This window comes from Lacerta agilis, chromosome 6 (assembly GCF_009819535.1).
Source record: "Lacerta agilis isolate rLacAgi1 chromosome 6, rLacAgi1.pri, whole genome shotgun sequence".
NCBI classification, from domain to species: Eukaryota; Metazoa; Chordata; class Lepidosauria; order Squamata; family Lacertidae; genus Lacerta; species Lacerta agilis.
In genome coordinates, this window is record NC_046317.1 from 40,347,332 (window position 1) to 40,363,806 (window position 16,475).

The 16,475-nt window shown below is 39.1% G+C and overlaps 1 protein-coding gene across 4 annotated transcripts in view; it reads left to right on the forward strand.

Moving 5' to 3' along the window:
- The window catches only part of EPS15 (epidermal growth factor receptor pathway substrate 15), a 53,635-nt gene that overhangs the window by 22,385 nt on the left and 14,775 nt on the right, over positions 1 to 16,475 (forward strand). For all 4 annotated transcript variants that reach the window (XM_033152163.1, XM_033152164.1, XM_033152167.1 and 1 more), the window contains 10 exons: positions 481 to 606; positions 1,689 to 1,748; positions 2,406 to 2,597; positions 2,678 to 2,823; positions 3,352 to 3,508; positions 6,126 to 6,211; positions 9,475 to 9,547; positions 12,434 to 12,595; positions 13,850 to 14,047; positions 15,459 to 15,656. In XM_033152163.1, the coding sequence (XP_033008054.1) occupies positions 481 to 606; positions 1,689 to 1,748; positions 2,406 to 2,597; positions 2,678 to 2,823; positions 3,352 to 3,508; positions 6,126 to 6,211; positions 9,475 to 9,547; positions 12,434 to 12,595; positions 13,850 to 14,047; positions 15,459 to 15,656 (1,398 nt within the window). The remainder of the gene's footprint in view (positions 1 to 480; positions 607 to 1,688; positions 1,749 to 2,405; positions 2,598 to 2,677; positions 2,824 to 3,351; positions 3,509 to 6,125; positions 6,212 to 9,474; positions 9,548 to 12,433; positions 12,596 to 13,849; positions 14,048 to 15,458; positions 15,657 to 16,475) is intronic.

Consider the following 16,475-nt stretch of genomic DNA (forward strand, 5'->3'; position numbering starts at 1 on the left):
AAGTATTGCAGGGTTTCCCAGGAGGCAAAGTCCTTGCTAGAGAGGTCACCAGCCCCTTCTGGTTGACGTGCAGCTAAATGGAGCAACAGAAGCAATGCCTTTTCCTTTTCAGATCCATTGAGATTCTGGTAGAAAAATTGTTTTAAATGGTGCTTCCTGGGATGGTTTCTACAAACGTCTAAGGAGCAGTATATGTGGATTTTTAAAACAAAGAAGTAGAATGGAGCTAAAAACACTATTTCACTTCTGATTTGATGCTCACTCATTTACTTTATATTCAGATATTCATACTGAAGTCATTTCATAAGAGGCCCACTGTCTGGCCTCTCCCACTGTCCAATATTCTTTTTGTGTGTGCTTCTTTCTGCTAAGGCACTCTGCCTATTCTCTTTTCATACTGATTACTGTAGTTAATTTTTGCTTGTGTCAATATTCCTGCTAAATTAAGTGTGGCTCTTTTAATATTATATCTAAAACCAGGTAGAAGACAAGGCCAAATATGATGCCATCTTTGACAGTTTGAGCCCAGTGAATGGATTGTTGTCAGGCGATAAAGTGAAACCTGTTCTGCTGAACTCCAAACTGCCAGTTGACATATTGGGAAGGGTAAGAATGACAAGCTTTTTAGCAAGGCAAAACATCTGTTTACCCTGTGGAATCCCATAGGATGATGATTTGTAATATTTGGAGTGTCCCTGAGGGTCTCCATCTCATGCATGGTTTTCACACATAGATTAAAAGAATGAGATCTCTACAAGGGAAGCTCTTTATAAGCAAATCCCTGCTGTTTGGTTGTTGATCTGCCTCAGTGGCAGGGGACCTGTGGGCCAGATTAGGCCTTGCAGGAGTCCATGCCCACCTGCTCCAAACCCCGGGGCATACATGATGGGTGTGGAGCAGGTGAAGATACAGATGCAGATGAATGCCAGGGAGCCTTACAGTGCACTCTGACTGTTCCTTAGCAGGTAGGACTTCCTGCCAGTGCTGATCAGTTGATTCCATTGGCCATATTCTGTTCACCGCCCTGTTTTACATGTTACACAGAGTTCTGGAAGAGTTCCCCCTCAAGTTGCTTTTAAATAAGAAAATGACCTACTTGAAGCTTCAGTTAGGAACAGAGGAAATGATGCTTTAGCTATTTATCTTCTGCCGTTTTCCCTCTTGAAACCCTCTGTAGCGAGAAAAGAACATTGATGAGGGTGATTTTGGAAGGGAAAGACTGCTGCTGCCCATCTGCACTTGATTGCAGCTTCAAGTACGGTAGCTGCTTTTCATGTATAAAAAGAAGTTTTTGAGGGAGTGGTTTCAAGGAACTCCATGTAATTAGCAGTTTGGCCCTGAGATGAGTAGCACATGCATAATAATAAGGTTCGTAGGGTTGCTGTACTGCAGTTTGAATTGCCAACAGATGTCATTATGGACTGGATGCAGTAATAGTGAAAAGGTGTTCAGGCTATTCTAAAATTTTAGATTTTCCTAAAAGTTAGTTAATAATCTGGTGTTGAGAATTAGTCATGGTCCAGAAGTGGCAGGTTTGGTTTTTGTTTTGCTCAGAGGAAAAACAGATTTCCAATGTCTAGTGCTGTTGGTATTTAACAATACAATGAAAGAAACATTAAGAATATGATGAAATAAGGATAGAATATTCTATTGTGTCCTGAATGTAGGCATGTGCATTTTTTGTTTAGGTTTGGGAGCTCAGTGACATTGACCATGATGGAATGTTGGATCGGGATGAATTTGCAGTTGTAAGTATAATGAGATTCTAAACACACTTTTTAAAGTTTCCAGAGGTTGAATAGAGTATAGTGTACACTTTTAAGTCATACTGTACTTTCTTAGAGGCACATGAATCCAAAGATCAGACTGGTTCTTGGAAGAGAGCAGAAACTAATTTTACCACCACCTACTTAATTGCTAGACGTAATGATACCCCCCTCGCTGTTCTGGGATTCTCCCTAACCTCCAGACCCAATTTTGGGGACAGATGGGGAAGAAGCCCCATTGTGCAAGTGAAGATCCTTGTGCAGGGCTTCAACTGACTGGGTTGGTTAGGTTAATCTCACCCATAGGGTTGTATCTTAATGTTGTCTATATGTGAGCAAAACAGATTTCAACTCACGGAACATTGAATTATGCCCTAAGCTGCAATAGCTGCCTGTTTTCTACAACTGAAAATACTTTTAAGTTGCAGCATTTGATGAATTGCCCAGACTCTTGGCATTGTAATGCCTCTAAATGTAACTTTGAACAGATCAGATTAGCAATGGAAGAGTACATGAATGTGAGATAGGCTTTAAAGCTTTTGTTCTTCCAGGTTGCTGCGTTGATTATATAACTGAAATTGCTTAATAATAAGCTAATGCTTTGCCCATCTTTTGTACTTCTTCAAAACTATTTTTCAGGCCATGTTCTTGGTGTACTGTGCTCTTGAGAAGGAACCTGTGCCAATGTCTTTGCCTCCAGCATTGGTGCCACCTTCTAAAAGAAAAGGTGTCAGTATTTCAGGTGGAGTGCATTTGTTGCCACCTTCAGCATCCAGTAAAGACTCCCATCAGTCCATGCCACCTGTAAGCCTCAAAGCACCATCACCACAGGCAAGCTCACCAATGATCAGCATTTTGTTCTATATTATTAGATGCGTAATGGAAAAATGACCTCTCTTTTTTCTCCTCAGTGGGTTGTATCACCTGCAGACAAGATAAAATACCATGACATTTTTTTGAAAACTGACAAAGACATGGATGGCTTTGTCTCTGGTGTGGAGGCTAGAGAATTATTCTTAAAGACTGGCCTGCCTTCTGCCTTACTTGCACACATCTGGTAAGATACTTTTTAATGGCACATTTTGCAAACAATCATAATTTCCAATTTTAAAGTGTTGATAACTGTAGCTATCTGTAGAGAATTAAGTTTTTAGGGTAAATTACTATTGCATGTGCATGCTCAGGACTTGTCTAACTGAATTGGCTACATGTTTTAACAGGAGAATTCGGGGATTTGTGTCTACCTTTGATGCCTATGTCCTTTCCTCCAGGAGAAGGTTCCACAAACCGATGGGGGCCTTGTGTTTGTAGAAGGGCATTTTGGGACTAAACCCAGATAGATTTCTTAATTTGAGATGGGGGGCTGCCAGCTTCTGATAGGTCAAAGTGCATCTAGGCCATGGGCAACCACAGTTCTTTGTCCTAGCTGCATCTACTGCTGTTTGCAATACTGAGAAGATTGTTGTGTATCTGCTAAAATACTCAAAACTTTCAATGCCAGCATCAAAGTTGCATAATTCTAATAAATACATAATTTTTAAGCGGGAGAACAAATGTTGAATCTTTCACCCTTTGGCTTCTACAGGGCTCTATGTGATACAAGGGATTGTGGGAAGCTTACCCAGGAACAGTTTGCCTTGGCCTTCCATTTCATCAATCTGAAGTTGACAAAGGGCATTGATCCTCCTCAGGTGCTAACTGCAGATATGATCCCTCCATCAGAGAGAACTGCTCAACAAAAGGTGACATTTTTGCATATTTTATGATATTTTGGACATACTTTAAGATACCCCCTTATTTTCTTTTTAGCAGGCCCTTGGGTTAGTGTGCTTAATGATGTGTAAACAATTCTGCTGAACAGAGAGTTGAGTTCACTACCTTATATCCATTTTGTTGCTTTTCCCTTCTCCCTCACATTGACAAAGAAAGCAGACACATGTGATTTTTTTTAAAAAAATGAAAGAAAGAGATGATTGAATTTGGAGCAGGAGGAAGGGATTGTGACCTGTTTATGAGTATTGTCAGCAGAAAGAGGCTCTGCTTAATCTAGTGCTGTCATAAGCTCATTGAGGTTCTCATCGGCTCTTAGGGTTAGGATTCAGTACAAAGTAGTACTGGATGACATTTGGTAAAAAATATTGGGGCAGTTCAATGCACGCAACAAAGGCATACATATGGAAGTGTCTATGGCCTTGCACTGATGGGGAGGGGTGGAGCTGCTGCACGTTCAAGGAACTCCTGGCCAGGAAGTACTGGCACTGTCGATACATAAATTCTGTTGCCCACCTTTGTAACATTAAAAATGTGCGTTTCATGTTGACGACTTGCATGATTCCTAACCTCCATGTTTTAACGATGACCGACCATAATAACAAATTTTAATAGGGTTAAGTCTCACATCATTTTTTTGCGGTTTATTTTTTATCAGTATATGCCAGTTAAAAACAAAAGTTTGGTGAAATCAGATTTGAGTTGAAAGCATTCTTTGCTTATTTGGCCCTAGAAAATTTCTTTTCTTTTTTTTTTTTTTTTGGTTGTGCTAAACCAAAACGAATCAAACTTCCTGCCCAGAAATGACTCTCAAGAAGTTATGCATTTTCTTTGATTTCAATAGTATCAGGTTTATTTTTGCATTATTTTGAAAATCTGCTTTTATTTCTTGCTTTACTAATCTTTTTTGTATGTTTGCTTTCCTTCTATGTCTTTCCTAGTTTGGACTATATTTTCCATTCTGCACCATTCTGCTTTACATCTTTATTATACTGTCAGTTTCCTTAAATCTGCCATCTCAAGGTTAGAGATTCTTCACTTTTCCAATATTGACTGTTTAATAATGAGCATCTTTCTCATGTCACATTTTATTTGAAACAGCAGAATGCTGCTTAATTCTCAGAAGTAGTGCTATTATCATATAGCTTTTGTCATCCCAAGGTCTTTGCTGTACTTGAAAATTTATAGAATAATATACTGCCACGTACTTTATTTTGACACCTATATGAAGCAAATAGCATTGGGTAAAAAAAGTTTTTAAATAGAGATTATACTATCAGTTTCCATAGCTGTCAACTTTTCCCTTTTTTAAGGGAAATTCCCTTATTCCGAATAGCATTCCTCGCAAGAAAAGGGAAAAGTTGAGAGCTATGTCAATTTCTTGGGATTGGATTTGCCCAGGTGTAAGATGCAATTACCCATCAGAATTGCACATTTGCATCGATTATCATAAATCAATTACACTGTAGAGTAATTAGCTTATAGGTAGCCACATTCAGTCTTAACCAACTGACTATAAGTTAGCATTGTAGGCAGCAATTGCATTTTTGGCTGTTAAGGGAAGAAATGTTATCAACTTTACTGAGACTATTGAATATAATGTAAGGAATTCAAAAATACCATGTATTTTTAGCAGAGCAGCACTGTACTTCTAAAACTTGGATTACCTTTTAAGCTTGTGTCTTTCCCTGGTTAAAATTGTACTCTAAAGTGCACATTGTCAGTTACATTTTCTACTCAGATCTTCATTTTGGAAGGTGAATAGCAGATATCTGCTGCGTAATGTCTTCTCTTTACAGCTATGGTGTCACTATTGCAAGTAATGCAATAGGAGGCTTTTTTTTTTTTTTTGCAAAATTCTGACTAACATGAATGAGGCAACAATTATCAGGAGAGCCTCATTACTTCCTAATGAGTTAATATACAAATTATACTATACTATTTATTGGCAGTAGCCTTTGTGCTGGTCAGGTCTGCCTTTAGCATATACGCTGCCGGGGTGCAAAGATCCCGCCCAGCGTCCCTTTTTTTAGGGGGGGGGAGCTTTTTTAGGACAGGGAAGCCAAAGTTGTTGACCTTTTTTGGGGGGGTCGCTCACCTATAACAACACAGCAGAAAAACTGCTTTTGTTTTCTGACGCATCGGGAGTATTTGACGGAGGAACGGAGCGGGGACTTACGCTCCATTGCTTTTCACTGCCGCTGATCGAGGCGGACCGATTGGCAGTGGGTAAATATTTGGCACCCTTCAGAATTTGCACCGCACCCCTTGCACCCCTGGGTAAAGACGGCCCTGGTGCTGGTGTTTATCCCCCTATAACAGCCCTGCATATAATGGATTGGGCAAGCCCCTGTATAGCTCCACTGTATCCAGTCCCAACATCTGAAAACCTGATAGGATCAAAGGAAACCCAGTGCAACTGTTGCACCTCGACTTGTAGTTAGAGCACAGGTGTGTATGGGCAGTGTACTGTAGACGATCCTTGCCTCCTTACCATGGACTGGATGCCACTTCAGCTAATTGCACCACTACAAATTGGGCTGCTTGTTCTGAACCATGGCAAACCATATTTCCTCCTTTGTCTTGCAGAACATGCTAGGACCAAGTCCTGTAGCAGACTTTTCAGCAATCAAAGAGCTGGATACTTTAAGCAATGAAATAGTCGAACTACAGAGGTAAGTAAATAGAATTGTGCATTTTGTTTGCACTGTTTTCATTTAATTGCTCATAACTTCATTTACACTACGTAGCAGGAAGGTGCAATTCCTTTAAATGAAATGCACCCCCTAAAACCCCACCTTGACATGTAGCTTTTCATGTTTACATGAATGAAACGCTTAATGGGTAACTCATATGCCTTCAGGTTCGAGGGCATTTTCCCCATGGGCTCACCAAAATCATGAACCTGGTCTTTATGATTATAGACCCAAGAGACTGAAGATGGATAGAAAGGGAGAAGTACAAAATGATTTATGAAGTGATGAGAGTCCAAGCAGCATGTTTAGGTTAGAGAAGGGGGAAATAATTTTATTTTATTTTATATTTGCCATCCCATCTGATCTCAGGAAGCCATTCATAGTGCCCCAGTCTGTTCTGGATTGAACTTCAGTTTGTAGGCTCTCATCCAGTCAATAACAGGGACAAGGCAATGGTCTACCACATCCATTGCTATGCCTGCACTTTACAGAAATGAGAGTTTACAGCTAATGGAAAAGAGAACAGGGTAGAAGATGTGGATAGAGAAGTGAAAGAGCAAGCTGGTGTGGGGGTAGATGGAAATGCAAAATAAGACTTGTGAAACTTTGACTAAAATGTGGAATCAATCAGCTGGAAAAATGGACAGGGGGAAAGGTTAGAGAATGAACTTGTAGCCTGTCAGTATTGCCTTTATCAACTTCCAGTTGCAGAGGAATATGTAAGGTCCCTTCTACCTTATCTTGTCTTTAATATTGCATCTGTCTGCTAATGTAAGATTTACTTCAGATTACTTGAATTTTTAGCATTTAAAAGTCTACCATGTTTATGTGCATTATTCAGATAACTGGTTTCTGTATTTTTATGTTCAGTGCTAAGAAATTATTAGCTGCAACCATGCATATCTGTCCTAGATATAACAACATGCTCTAGATAAATTCTTCCAAGTGGAAATACATTTGTTTCTTACCTTAGGAAACTGAATATCTATGTTCTTGATTAGGGGATTTAAAAAAAAACACAAAAAACCTGTACAGTACAGTTCACTGTATCAGTATTTACACAGTGGTTAAGAGAAGGCTGGTATGTGTTTACATACTTGTTTTGAAATAATTTAATTGTGTGGTGTTTTGATAAAACACATTTCCTTTTCTAATTTCAATCTTCGCCACCAGGATTTCAAAGCAGGTGGTCATAATAGTCAGGCACAGTATTTGTATGACAGTGGCTTCTGGTATTCTTTGACAGAGATAGGACTAATAGCCTTGACAATACTGAAACAATGAAATTAGTTATGTTCAACGAAAAGCAAAGCATATGTGATGGCTTGCAAAAGGAACCTGGGTCAACGTCAATGCTGAATTGTGTGAATTTTTTCCCTTTGGCTAGGGTACTCCTTCAGTTGACCTCTGCTGTTCTGTTTATTTTAGTTTCTTCTGTGTTGGCTGATTATAAGCACATTCATTTCTGGTGCTTTTTATGGATGTTGTCTGTTGCGGAAGATCTCAGTAGTTGTAATACAGGAAAGAGCTGTAGGAACAGATGCAAATCTGCATATGAGATTTTACTTTGCCTTGAATATCACAGCAAGGGAAACTTGTCAATAGTTGATCAAGTGGCAGGCCATGTTACCTGTTGAAAATAATGAAATCCATGAATAATTGCCAAGCTTGAGAGTATTTCTAAGGATGTGGAAACTTTTTCAATCTTTCGTTAATCCCCTCAAATATCTTCGGTAGAATCTGAAGTGTTTGTCACTGGAAAATTAAAGAACAAAGAGGAAACCTGAAATGCTAGCATACTGAGCACCCTCATACTTGCTGGTTCTCCCTTTTCCCCCTCCCCCACCTCAATATTTATTTCCTGAAATTGTTGCTTAAAATTGTTGTTATTATACAGATGGCGACCATTTTGCACAGAGTTCCATTCCTGGCCCCCACACGTGTTGGTAGAGCGCACATAAGCGCCCCTGTTCCACCCTGCCCGTGTTCCGCCCTCTTCCAGGTCCAAAAGGACCTGCGCCTCAGCGATCATTCTTCAATTGGACTCACCTAAAATGGTCGCTGCCTGAAATTATTATTACCCACAATTCACCATCGGGTCCCAGGGCGGGTCACAACATTGTAAATGACAACATTAAAAGCAGTTTACAACCAATTACAATCACTGCTGGAGAGGGTCCTAAAAATAACTACAGTATTTCAGTATATTATCTAATGATCCACTGAGCTATTGCATCCGTATAGCTCTCTCCTGCAAAGTATAGCAAAATGCTAACAGGGGAAGAGTGGAAGACAGTTCCCTCAGTGCAGGGAGTGTGTGAACCCAGGGTAAAAATATATGTAAGGTTAACATTAGCACAACCTGCCCAAGTATTTGGTCATATATTGGGGAAACTGCACCTTGTAATGGTTTATTGGACACAAGTGTTCCCATGTGGCTTCATGCAGTCAGATCCAAAAGTGCCATTCTAAGCACAGGGTGTCTCTTCCTCACGGATAAGCTATTAAAAACTCGTTCTAGAACATCCTATGAGGGAAATGATACCAGATCCCAAGATGGTTTTTTTCACTTGCGCAAGAGCTTGTGGAAATATGAAAATTATAGAAGCTATGTATCATAGCACTGCATGAAATCTGCTAACACTTGCATGTATGTGTGTGCAAAATTATGCTAGCAGCAATTTTCCTCCTGTTTATGGCCCTGGATCTAACCCATGATTGGGAATCTGCTGTTTAGCTGCTTCCAGATTTATGTTTCAAAAAGAGGATAAAAATGCTAACTCCACTGTTCGTGTTTATCCATATTGCAAAGATCAGATTAGTATTTTCCTAGGAAAAAATAATCTAGTTGCTCAAATCTATTAAATTATAGTCCTGGTTCTGAAAGGGTTAAATAGATGGAAGCTGATGCAATCCCTCCCCCTTTTCACCAGACAATTGCTCCATAGCAACAGTGAGATCACTGAAGACAGTATTTCATTGATTCTCCCCCCCTCCCTCCCTTTCCTCTCTGCTTTCTCTTTAAGCTATCATTTCCACCTACCCATGTCTGGGAGAGTGAAAATTGTATATGTAGAATATTTCCTTTTTCTTCTTCGTAAATAAAGGAACAGAAACGCATTCCTATAAATTTAATGTTCCACTATGTATTTAAAAAGAGAGACTGGCTTAGGGGGTTGGATAAGTGTACCTGGTGTAGCTGATGTGCTTAAATATTCCTGCATTGTTTGCTGGTCTTCTAGGGAAAAGAATAATGTGGAGCAAGATCTGAAGGAAAAAGAAGATGCAATCAAACAGAGGACAAATGAGGTCCAGGTAATTTCAGTGTAAATTTGTGTGGTTTTCTTGTGCTTTGAACAATGTATTGGATGAACTGACTTAGAGCTTGTTGAAAAATATATTACAATAAGTGTCCTTAGCAAATGCACTTACATCTGCAAATGCTGATGTAAGAATTTTATTGCCTTGGAATTTTGAATGGGAATGTCATGTTAAATGCCTGCAGGATATGGTGCTTGAGGAGAGATAGGAAAATGTGGCATGTTTGCAGAGGAAGATACAGTACTGTTCTGGTCCACAGTATTAGAATTTTAAGCACTGTATACCATAACACATTTAGGATTTTCTTTCCTGCAGATAAAGGTTTGCACCTAGGCACATCTGTCAAGCTTCTCGTTTCTTACCCATAAATGCCATTGAGTTCATTGAAATTACCCAGGCATAAGTGATACTAAGATTGCGTCCTAACCTATGCTGTAGCTGGAGGGGTGGGGACTCCAGAGCATCTAAATGTTGAGCAAAAGCTGCGTTTGCTTAAATTTAAAAATCTGTCCAATTTGGCTATTGTCAGTGGCAACCTCTTATTTGTTGAGCATTACAGTCTTTTCTGGTGAAACACAATTAGGCAGTGTCTTACACAGAGCAGTTTATTTGTGAGCAGTTTTTCTGGCTAGATGATGGTGAAATCTGTTTTCATAAGGTAATGAGAAGTGCACTTCTTTTTAATGATAGCAAAAAGTGAAGCCTGAAATGGGCCATTTCTTATAAAGTAAAATCATATTTCTCTAAACATTTTTAATGGTTATTGATTTTTCTTTTCCTTTAGTAGCTCCTTGTTATAGAAGCCATATAGTACTGAAATTTGCTTAACAGAAAATGAATTAAAGGATTTGAAAGGGGTGGTGTGGCTGGAGATCTTCTTGTCTTCATGAGCTAGGGCAGAATTTTCAACTAGGAATTGGAAATGACAGTCTTTTTTAAAAAAAATGGATTATGGACTGCTGAAATGCTTATTCCTCTAAATTTACCTATTCAGTTATGTTAGTTTGAAAACTAAAACTACAGTTTTTCCCAAGAAACTTGTTGAAATACAATATTAGGAGGCCTACCATAGGATTGTTTGCTTTCCTCCTAGTTAGGCAAGCTTTGGTAGGAAAGCAGATATTTTTAATATGTGTGTGAGAGTAAGGCTTCCTTTTTTATTCCAATAATAAGAATGCTTTACATATTTGGGAACAAGTTAAGAACTTTCAGTTATGTTTTATGTTTTGAGGCACAAAGTTTTTATTCAGACTTCCTGCCTTAGTATGCATTGAAACTTTTGAAGATGAGCCTTGATCAGAAATGCAATAGTTTCCATGGTTTGATTTCATACGAAGAAATCAACATTGAAAATAAATTACGTAAGAAATGTCTCTGAAGAGTCATATGTAGCTTTAGAAAGGGTGAAACTGAACATTAAGAGAATGGCATTTCAGACACCCAAAATGAGTTGTGCAAATCAATGCAGTATTTACTGAAGTGGAGTAAATTGAAACAGCATGATATGTGCTGTATTAAAAGAAATATATGGACTTAAACGTGAAAGCATTCAATACTTCGTTTAATTCATCATAGAAAAAGCATTCATCAGACTGAAAGGTGGCTGTTCGTCTATATATCTGTTTTCACATCTATGAATCAAATTTCCTTTTCATAATTAGGTTTCTAAAGTAAATTATCCTTGCTTGTTTTTATTTTGGAAAGGTTGTTTTGATCATCTCAAATTGCTATGCTTAATAAACTTCAAAAAGTGTAGTGGCTTTATTTAACCATGCTTGCGTGCATTACTCTAGCAATATATTGTCTTGTGGGCATACAGAGCAAGTGTGTGGAATATTCTCCTTAATTCAAGTGTCTTGTGTAACACTTTCCCCCACTTCCAATGCAATTTTTGGGTTTGAGTTTCTAATTTCATGCTGCTGTGCTGTATTTCATTCTACTGTAGAATGTTTAGCTTTATTCTTGAATGAATATAGATTATACATGACTTGTAGTGAATATAGTATCATTTTTCTTATTATATGTGGTATGTGTCTTATGGAATAATTTAGAGCTAAACTCTGCTCCTAACATAGAGTTTGTGCCCCTATACATAATCTAGTACCGGTAGTGTTCGTCCTGCCTCCCCACATTTGGGGTCCAAATCCCTGTTTATTTTCCCCCATGAGTACTATAACTAGTAATTCTAACCACCTTTGGTGCTGGCACGTCTATGGTGAGACACTCTCCTTGTGCCAGGGAGCCTTGATGGCATAAGCCCAGAGGTGGGGAACCTCAGGCCTGGGGACAAAATTTAACCCTCAGGATTCTCCCCAGGCCACACTCTCACTGGCTCTCCTTCATCCCCTCCTTGATTTTCCTTTTGTCTGGAATGTGTGCTTAAAGAGTAGCAGAAATACGAGAAATAGTACTGAATCTAAATATCTATCTTTTTGGAGGCATATAATTTTTCTCATCCCATACCCTACCTACCAGCTTTTGGCCAAATGGAGCTTCTACCCAAAGCCCAATACAATACAATACAATACAATGCCAGTTACTAAGCACTGAGGATATCGGCTAACAAATTTTCTGAACATTTTACAGTACTTTGTTCCTTTTCATGTTATTGTTTTTAAATCTTTGTCAAAAGAGACAATTCTTCTTTCTGAAAATGTGTGATATAAACACCATCTGCTTCATTTTTGTCACAGAAAACAATTTATCTGCTTTCTGTCTTGTTTTCTTGGATTTTTCCATTGCCTCCTGCCACCCCTTCAATTTTTCTGCATATATCATATGGTCTAAATCTTCAAACTGTCATACTTTTTATGGGCCTTTTGTTGGACATGAATACATTAAATGCTTTTAAAAAAAAAAAACTTACTTGCAAAATTCCAGGATCTTCAGGAAGAAGTAAAAAGGGAGAGCAATAATTTGCAGGCGCTGTTGGCTCAGAAGCAGGAAGCAGAGGAAATCCTTAATAATCTTGATGACGAGAAAGCCAAGCTGGAACAGCAACTTAATGCAATCCGGCAGAAATGTGCTGAAGAAGCTGATTTGGTAGGCAGTGGTTGCTCACTTGTGAAAACTCCCCTAAGTTTTTTGCAGCTCTTCACTGGAGCAATAGTAATATATATATGTGATGTGAAAAAGAAAATAGCTGGAATGGGAAAATGTTGCTGTTCTCACATTATAAAGAACAATTGACTGAAGATTACTAAATTTGTTTCACATTTAAGCCTTAAAGTGAGGGGAAGGGATATTGCAATGTAACTCTTATTGGTATGCTTCAATGCGTGCCATATCCTTCTAAGAATCCATATTGTTGCCTTGTTTGGTACATGCACTGTAGGCTCCTCCTTGAAGCTATGTTAAAACGTTTTGGACATTGTTATAGTGCTGTTTTAAGATCAGTTGCTATTATTGCTGGCCTAAGTTTGGGTGGGCACAGTCTTAAGAGTCTTATGCCCAAAGCAATTCATTTCTAAAATGTAACAGCATATTCCTACAAAAGAAAAAGAAGAAATAAATATAAAGTTGTGGTTTGGCTAACCCTGTCATAGCAATGTAGTGCTCTCCAGATGTTATTCGGACTGCTAAGCCCAAGCATGCATAGTCAGTGGGTCAGAGCTGATGGAGATTCTGCTCTTCAGGTACTGTCAGATCACCAAATTAGCTACTTTTCCATTGTAGTGTACTCAGGTGTGGTAAAATCTAATAATGAGTAAGCTTGAAAAGTCACTGGCTCAATTCAGAATCATGCGCCAAATCCTCAGAATCATGGTGTGGAAGATCAGGAATGTGCTACTTGCACTTATACTCTTTTCCGTTCCCTTTCTTTCTTGAGCAAGCAATGATTCTCCATTGCATCTGAAGGGGACAGACTGTGACTTCTTTAAACAACAATAAATGGGAATAAATTTCAGTCTGCGAAAGATGAAAGAGGCAGACAGCAATACATTCCTGATCCTCCGTAAACTGGTTTTGCAGATCAGGAACATTGCATTTTAACCAACCAATTCAGATGCCATACTGGGCAATAGTGTTTGTGCAGTCCAGCTCTCTTCTTTTATTTATGCAGTGAAAACTGTGCTTCTGCAAGTACTTCTTCCATAGTAAATAGCCATACTGCTGTAGTATGGAATTTTTTGAAACTACTAGAACTAGCATCATCTGTTCCTAAAGGCAGATCCTATGGAGTCTATATTCACCAATTCAAATTAATCTGTACCTGTAATTAGACATACTACTGTAAAAAAATGTTTTGGGGCAAAGTTGTGTAGTTTCTAACTTATTTTGCTTTCCGCTCTGCAGATCTCATCACTAAAGGCAGAAATAACTGACCAGGAGTGCAAAATCTCCACATATAAAGATGACTTGAATAAAGCTCAAGAAGAGCTTGGCAGGCTGCAGCAGGAAACAGCAGAGCTAGAGAAGTGTGTTGAGACGGGGAAATTGCAGCTGGGGCCTCTTCAGGAGGGTCTTCAGGAGTCACAACAAGAAATCACTTCAGTAAGAAAAAAAAGAGAACCAATTTTTCCTTGTTGCCTTTTCTACCCGTCCCCAAATTTTGCTGTTTGAACCAAACCCCCCCCCCCCATTTCATTGATACCTTGCAAGGATTATCACAACTAACTTCTATTTAAAACTGAAAGAGTAGTGTGTAAGGTAGAGGTTCACAAACGCGTGGCAGGCAGCCACTCTCTTTTGCCACAGAACAATCAGGAGTGCTCTTTAAGGCTTCAAATTGTTCCTTTGCAGCCTCAACTGTGCCCGTGGCAGTCCATTGCTTAGAACATTCTAGCTCTTTTCTTTGCCTTTGAAAAGCTTAAATTCATAGTTGTCATATGCATTAGTTGGACCAGGAAGATATGAGTTCAAATACTAGCTTGGCCACAAAGCTTATTGAATGGTTTTGGGCCTGTCACTGTTCCTTAGAAAGACATACCTGTCTGTGTGTGTGGTTGTGGGGACAAATGAAGGAAGTTCTTTGGTGACAGGGCTGAGTAGAATAAAATTATATTGTGTAGCTACTTGCCGCTAAAGCGAGGATTTGGTGAGATAGTAAGAGTGACATTGTATTCCCCAATTCACTGGATACGCTCCTGTTTCATGGTGCTTTCTCTACTACCACTGTCAGTCACTTGTTGCAGTTTGGCTTCTTTGAATAAACCTGTGGTCTTCCTGATGTCATTGGACAACTCCCATCATCTCTAGCCAGTGACCATGTTGGCAGGAGTTGACGTCTTAACAGCATCTGGAAGGCCAAAGGTTCCTCATCCCTGAAACAAACAATCTTTTTAAACTCAACACAGTCTGGCCCGAGTCAGACCTAATGACAAACTGCAGGAAGCTTCCAATCTCTTCCTTGCAGCCACACTGGATAAGCACTTGCCCCAGAAGCTCAAGCAGTTTAATTCCTGTAGTTCTGGGTTCTGTCTCACCTGGACCAAAATATACTTTTCTTGGATCACCTGGTAGTATGTTAGGATGCTGCAGCATTAATCTTGCCTTTTTACTGGAGCCCTTTTTTTGCACTGAAGTACTTAATACTGAGAAATGTGCAAAAGAGTACTATAGTCATTGCAGAAATTGTGCTTGGTCAAAACAGGCGTTGCAAAGCAAATTACCCAAGTGATCAGAGTTTCTATTGAGCGTTGTGTATAAGTGGCATATTTACATTATTAGGACCATCCTAATTTTTGCTCATTTTTGAGAGGTTGAAGTACTTGAGTTCCCACTCAAGTGGGGGGTGGGGATAGAGGATTTTTGCAAGAGACATAGGAGGGTTGCTCACTGCAGCCTTTTAACATCCCACAGAAGAAACTAAAATGAAAACTTGATTCTAAATATGTGAGTTGGGTAGAACATTGCATATGCTATTTTTATGTTGTTAAGTATATTTATAGTTTTCTCTTCACAGGTGCAAACAAAGCTATTTGAACTCAAAGAGTTGGAAAACGGCCTCTTTAACTGGGAGCCTCAACCACAGAACACACTACTTAATGGAAATGGCAATCATTCTAGCCTCAGCAACAGCAGCAGTGAAACTGCTAACTTCAATGAGAATGCCGAAAGAGAGAATCCAGCAGATTCTGAACAAATAAATCACGAACCTCCTGTGAGTATTGGGGTTTTTGGTTGTATTAAGCAATTAGATGCAAAACACATTATGAAGCTTGAACTTACAAAAATAGCAAGCTTATCTGCCAATAAGGTTTCTGTTCAAAAGTCAAGATTTATTATATTGAGATGCTTGTATAGATTGGTGCGTTGTTTATACTTTTCCAATATGCTGTCCTCAGCCAACTAGTTCATAGAGATTTGTGGGAATGTGCTACTTCAGTTTCTTGTATTTGTTAACGCTATTCAGAAACTTCAGTTTTCAGAATGATATTTCGGGAGGAGGCCACAGTGTATGAGACCATAGGTTTCCTCCCTCCTAAGTTCCATTCTATTGAAGGTATTTTTCATTTTTTTTAAGCCCTCATGGTTGCAGAGGGCCACCTTTTTTACCTTAATGTTCTCAAGCCGTCAGAAATGGCAGAACTGGTAAAATGCTCAAGTCCATGCACTAAAGCTCTTTCCAAGTTCCTTTTCATAATAATAATAATAATAATAATAATAATAATAATAATAATTTATTTGTACCCCGCCCATCTGGCTGGGTCTCCCCAGCCACTCTGGGCGGCTTCCATCAAACATTTCATCACTTGAGGTTGGTCTACATCAGTAATGGAGAACCTGTGGCCTTCCAGATCTTGCTGGACTGCAACATGATTCCTACTGGCCATGCTGGCTTGTTTGGGGCTGATGGGAATTGGGAGTCCAGCAACAACTGGACAGGTTCCCCATTGCCTGGGCTAATTGCAACCTATTCCAACTAAACTTTGATAGCATCACCCACCTTTGCGAAATGTTACAATACATTTAAAATATG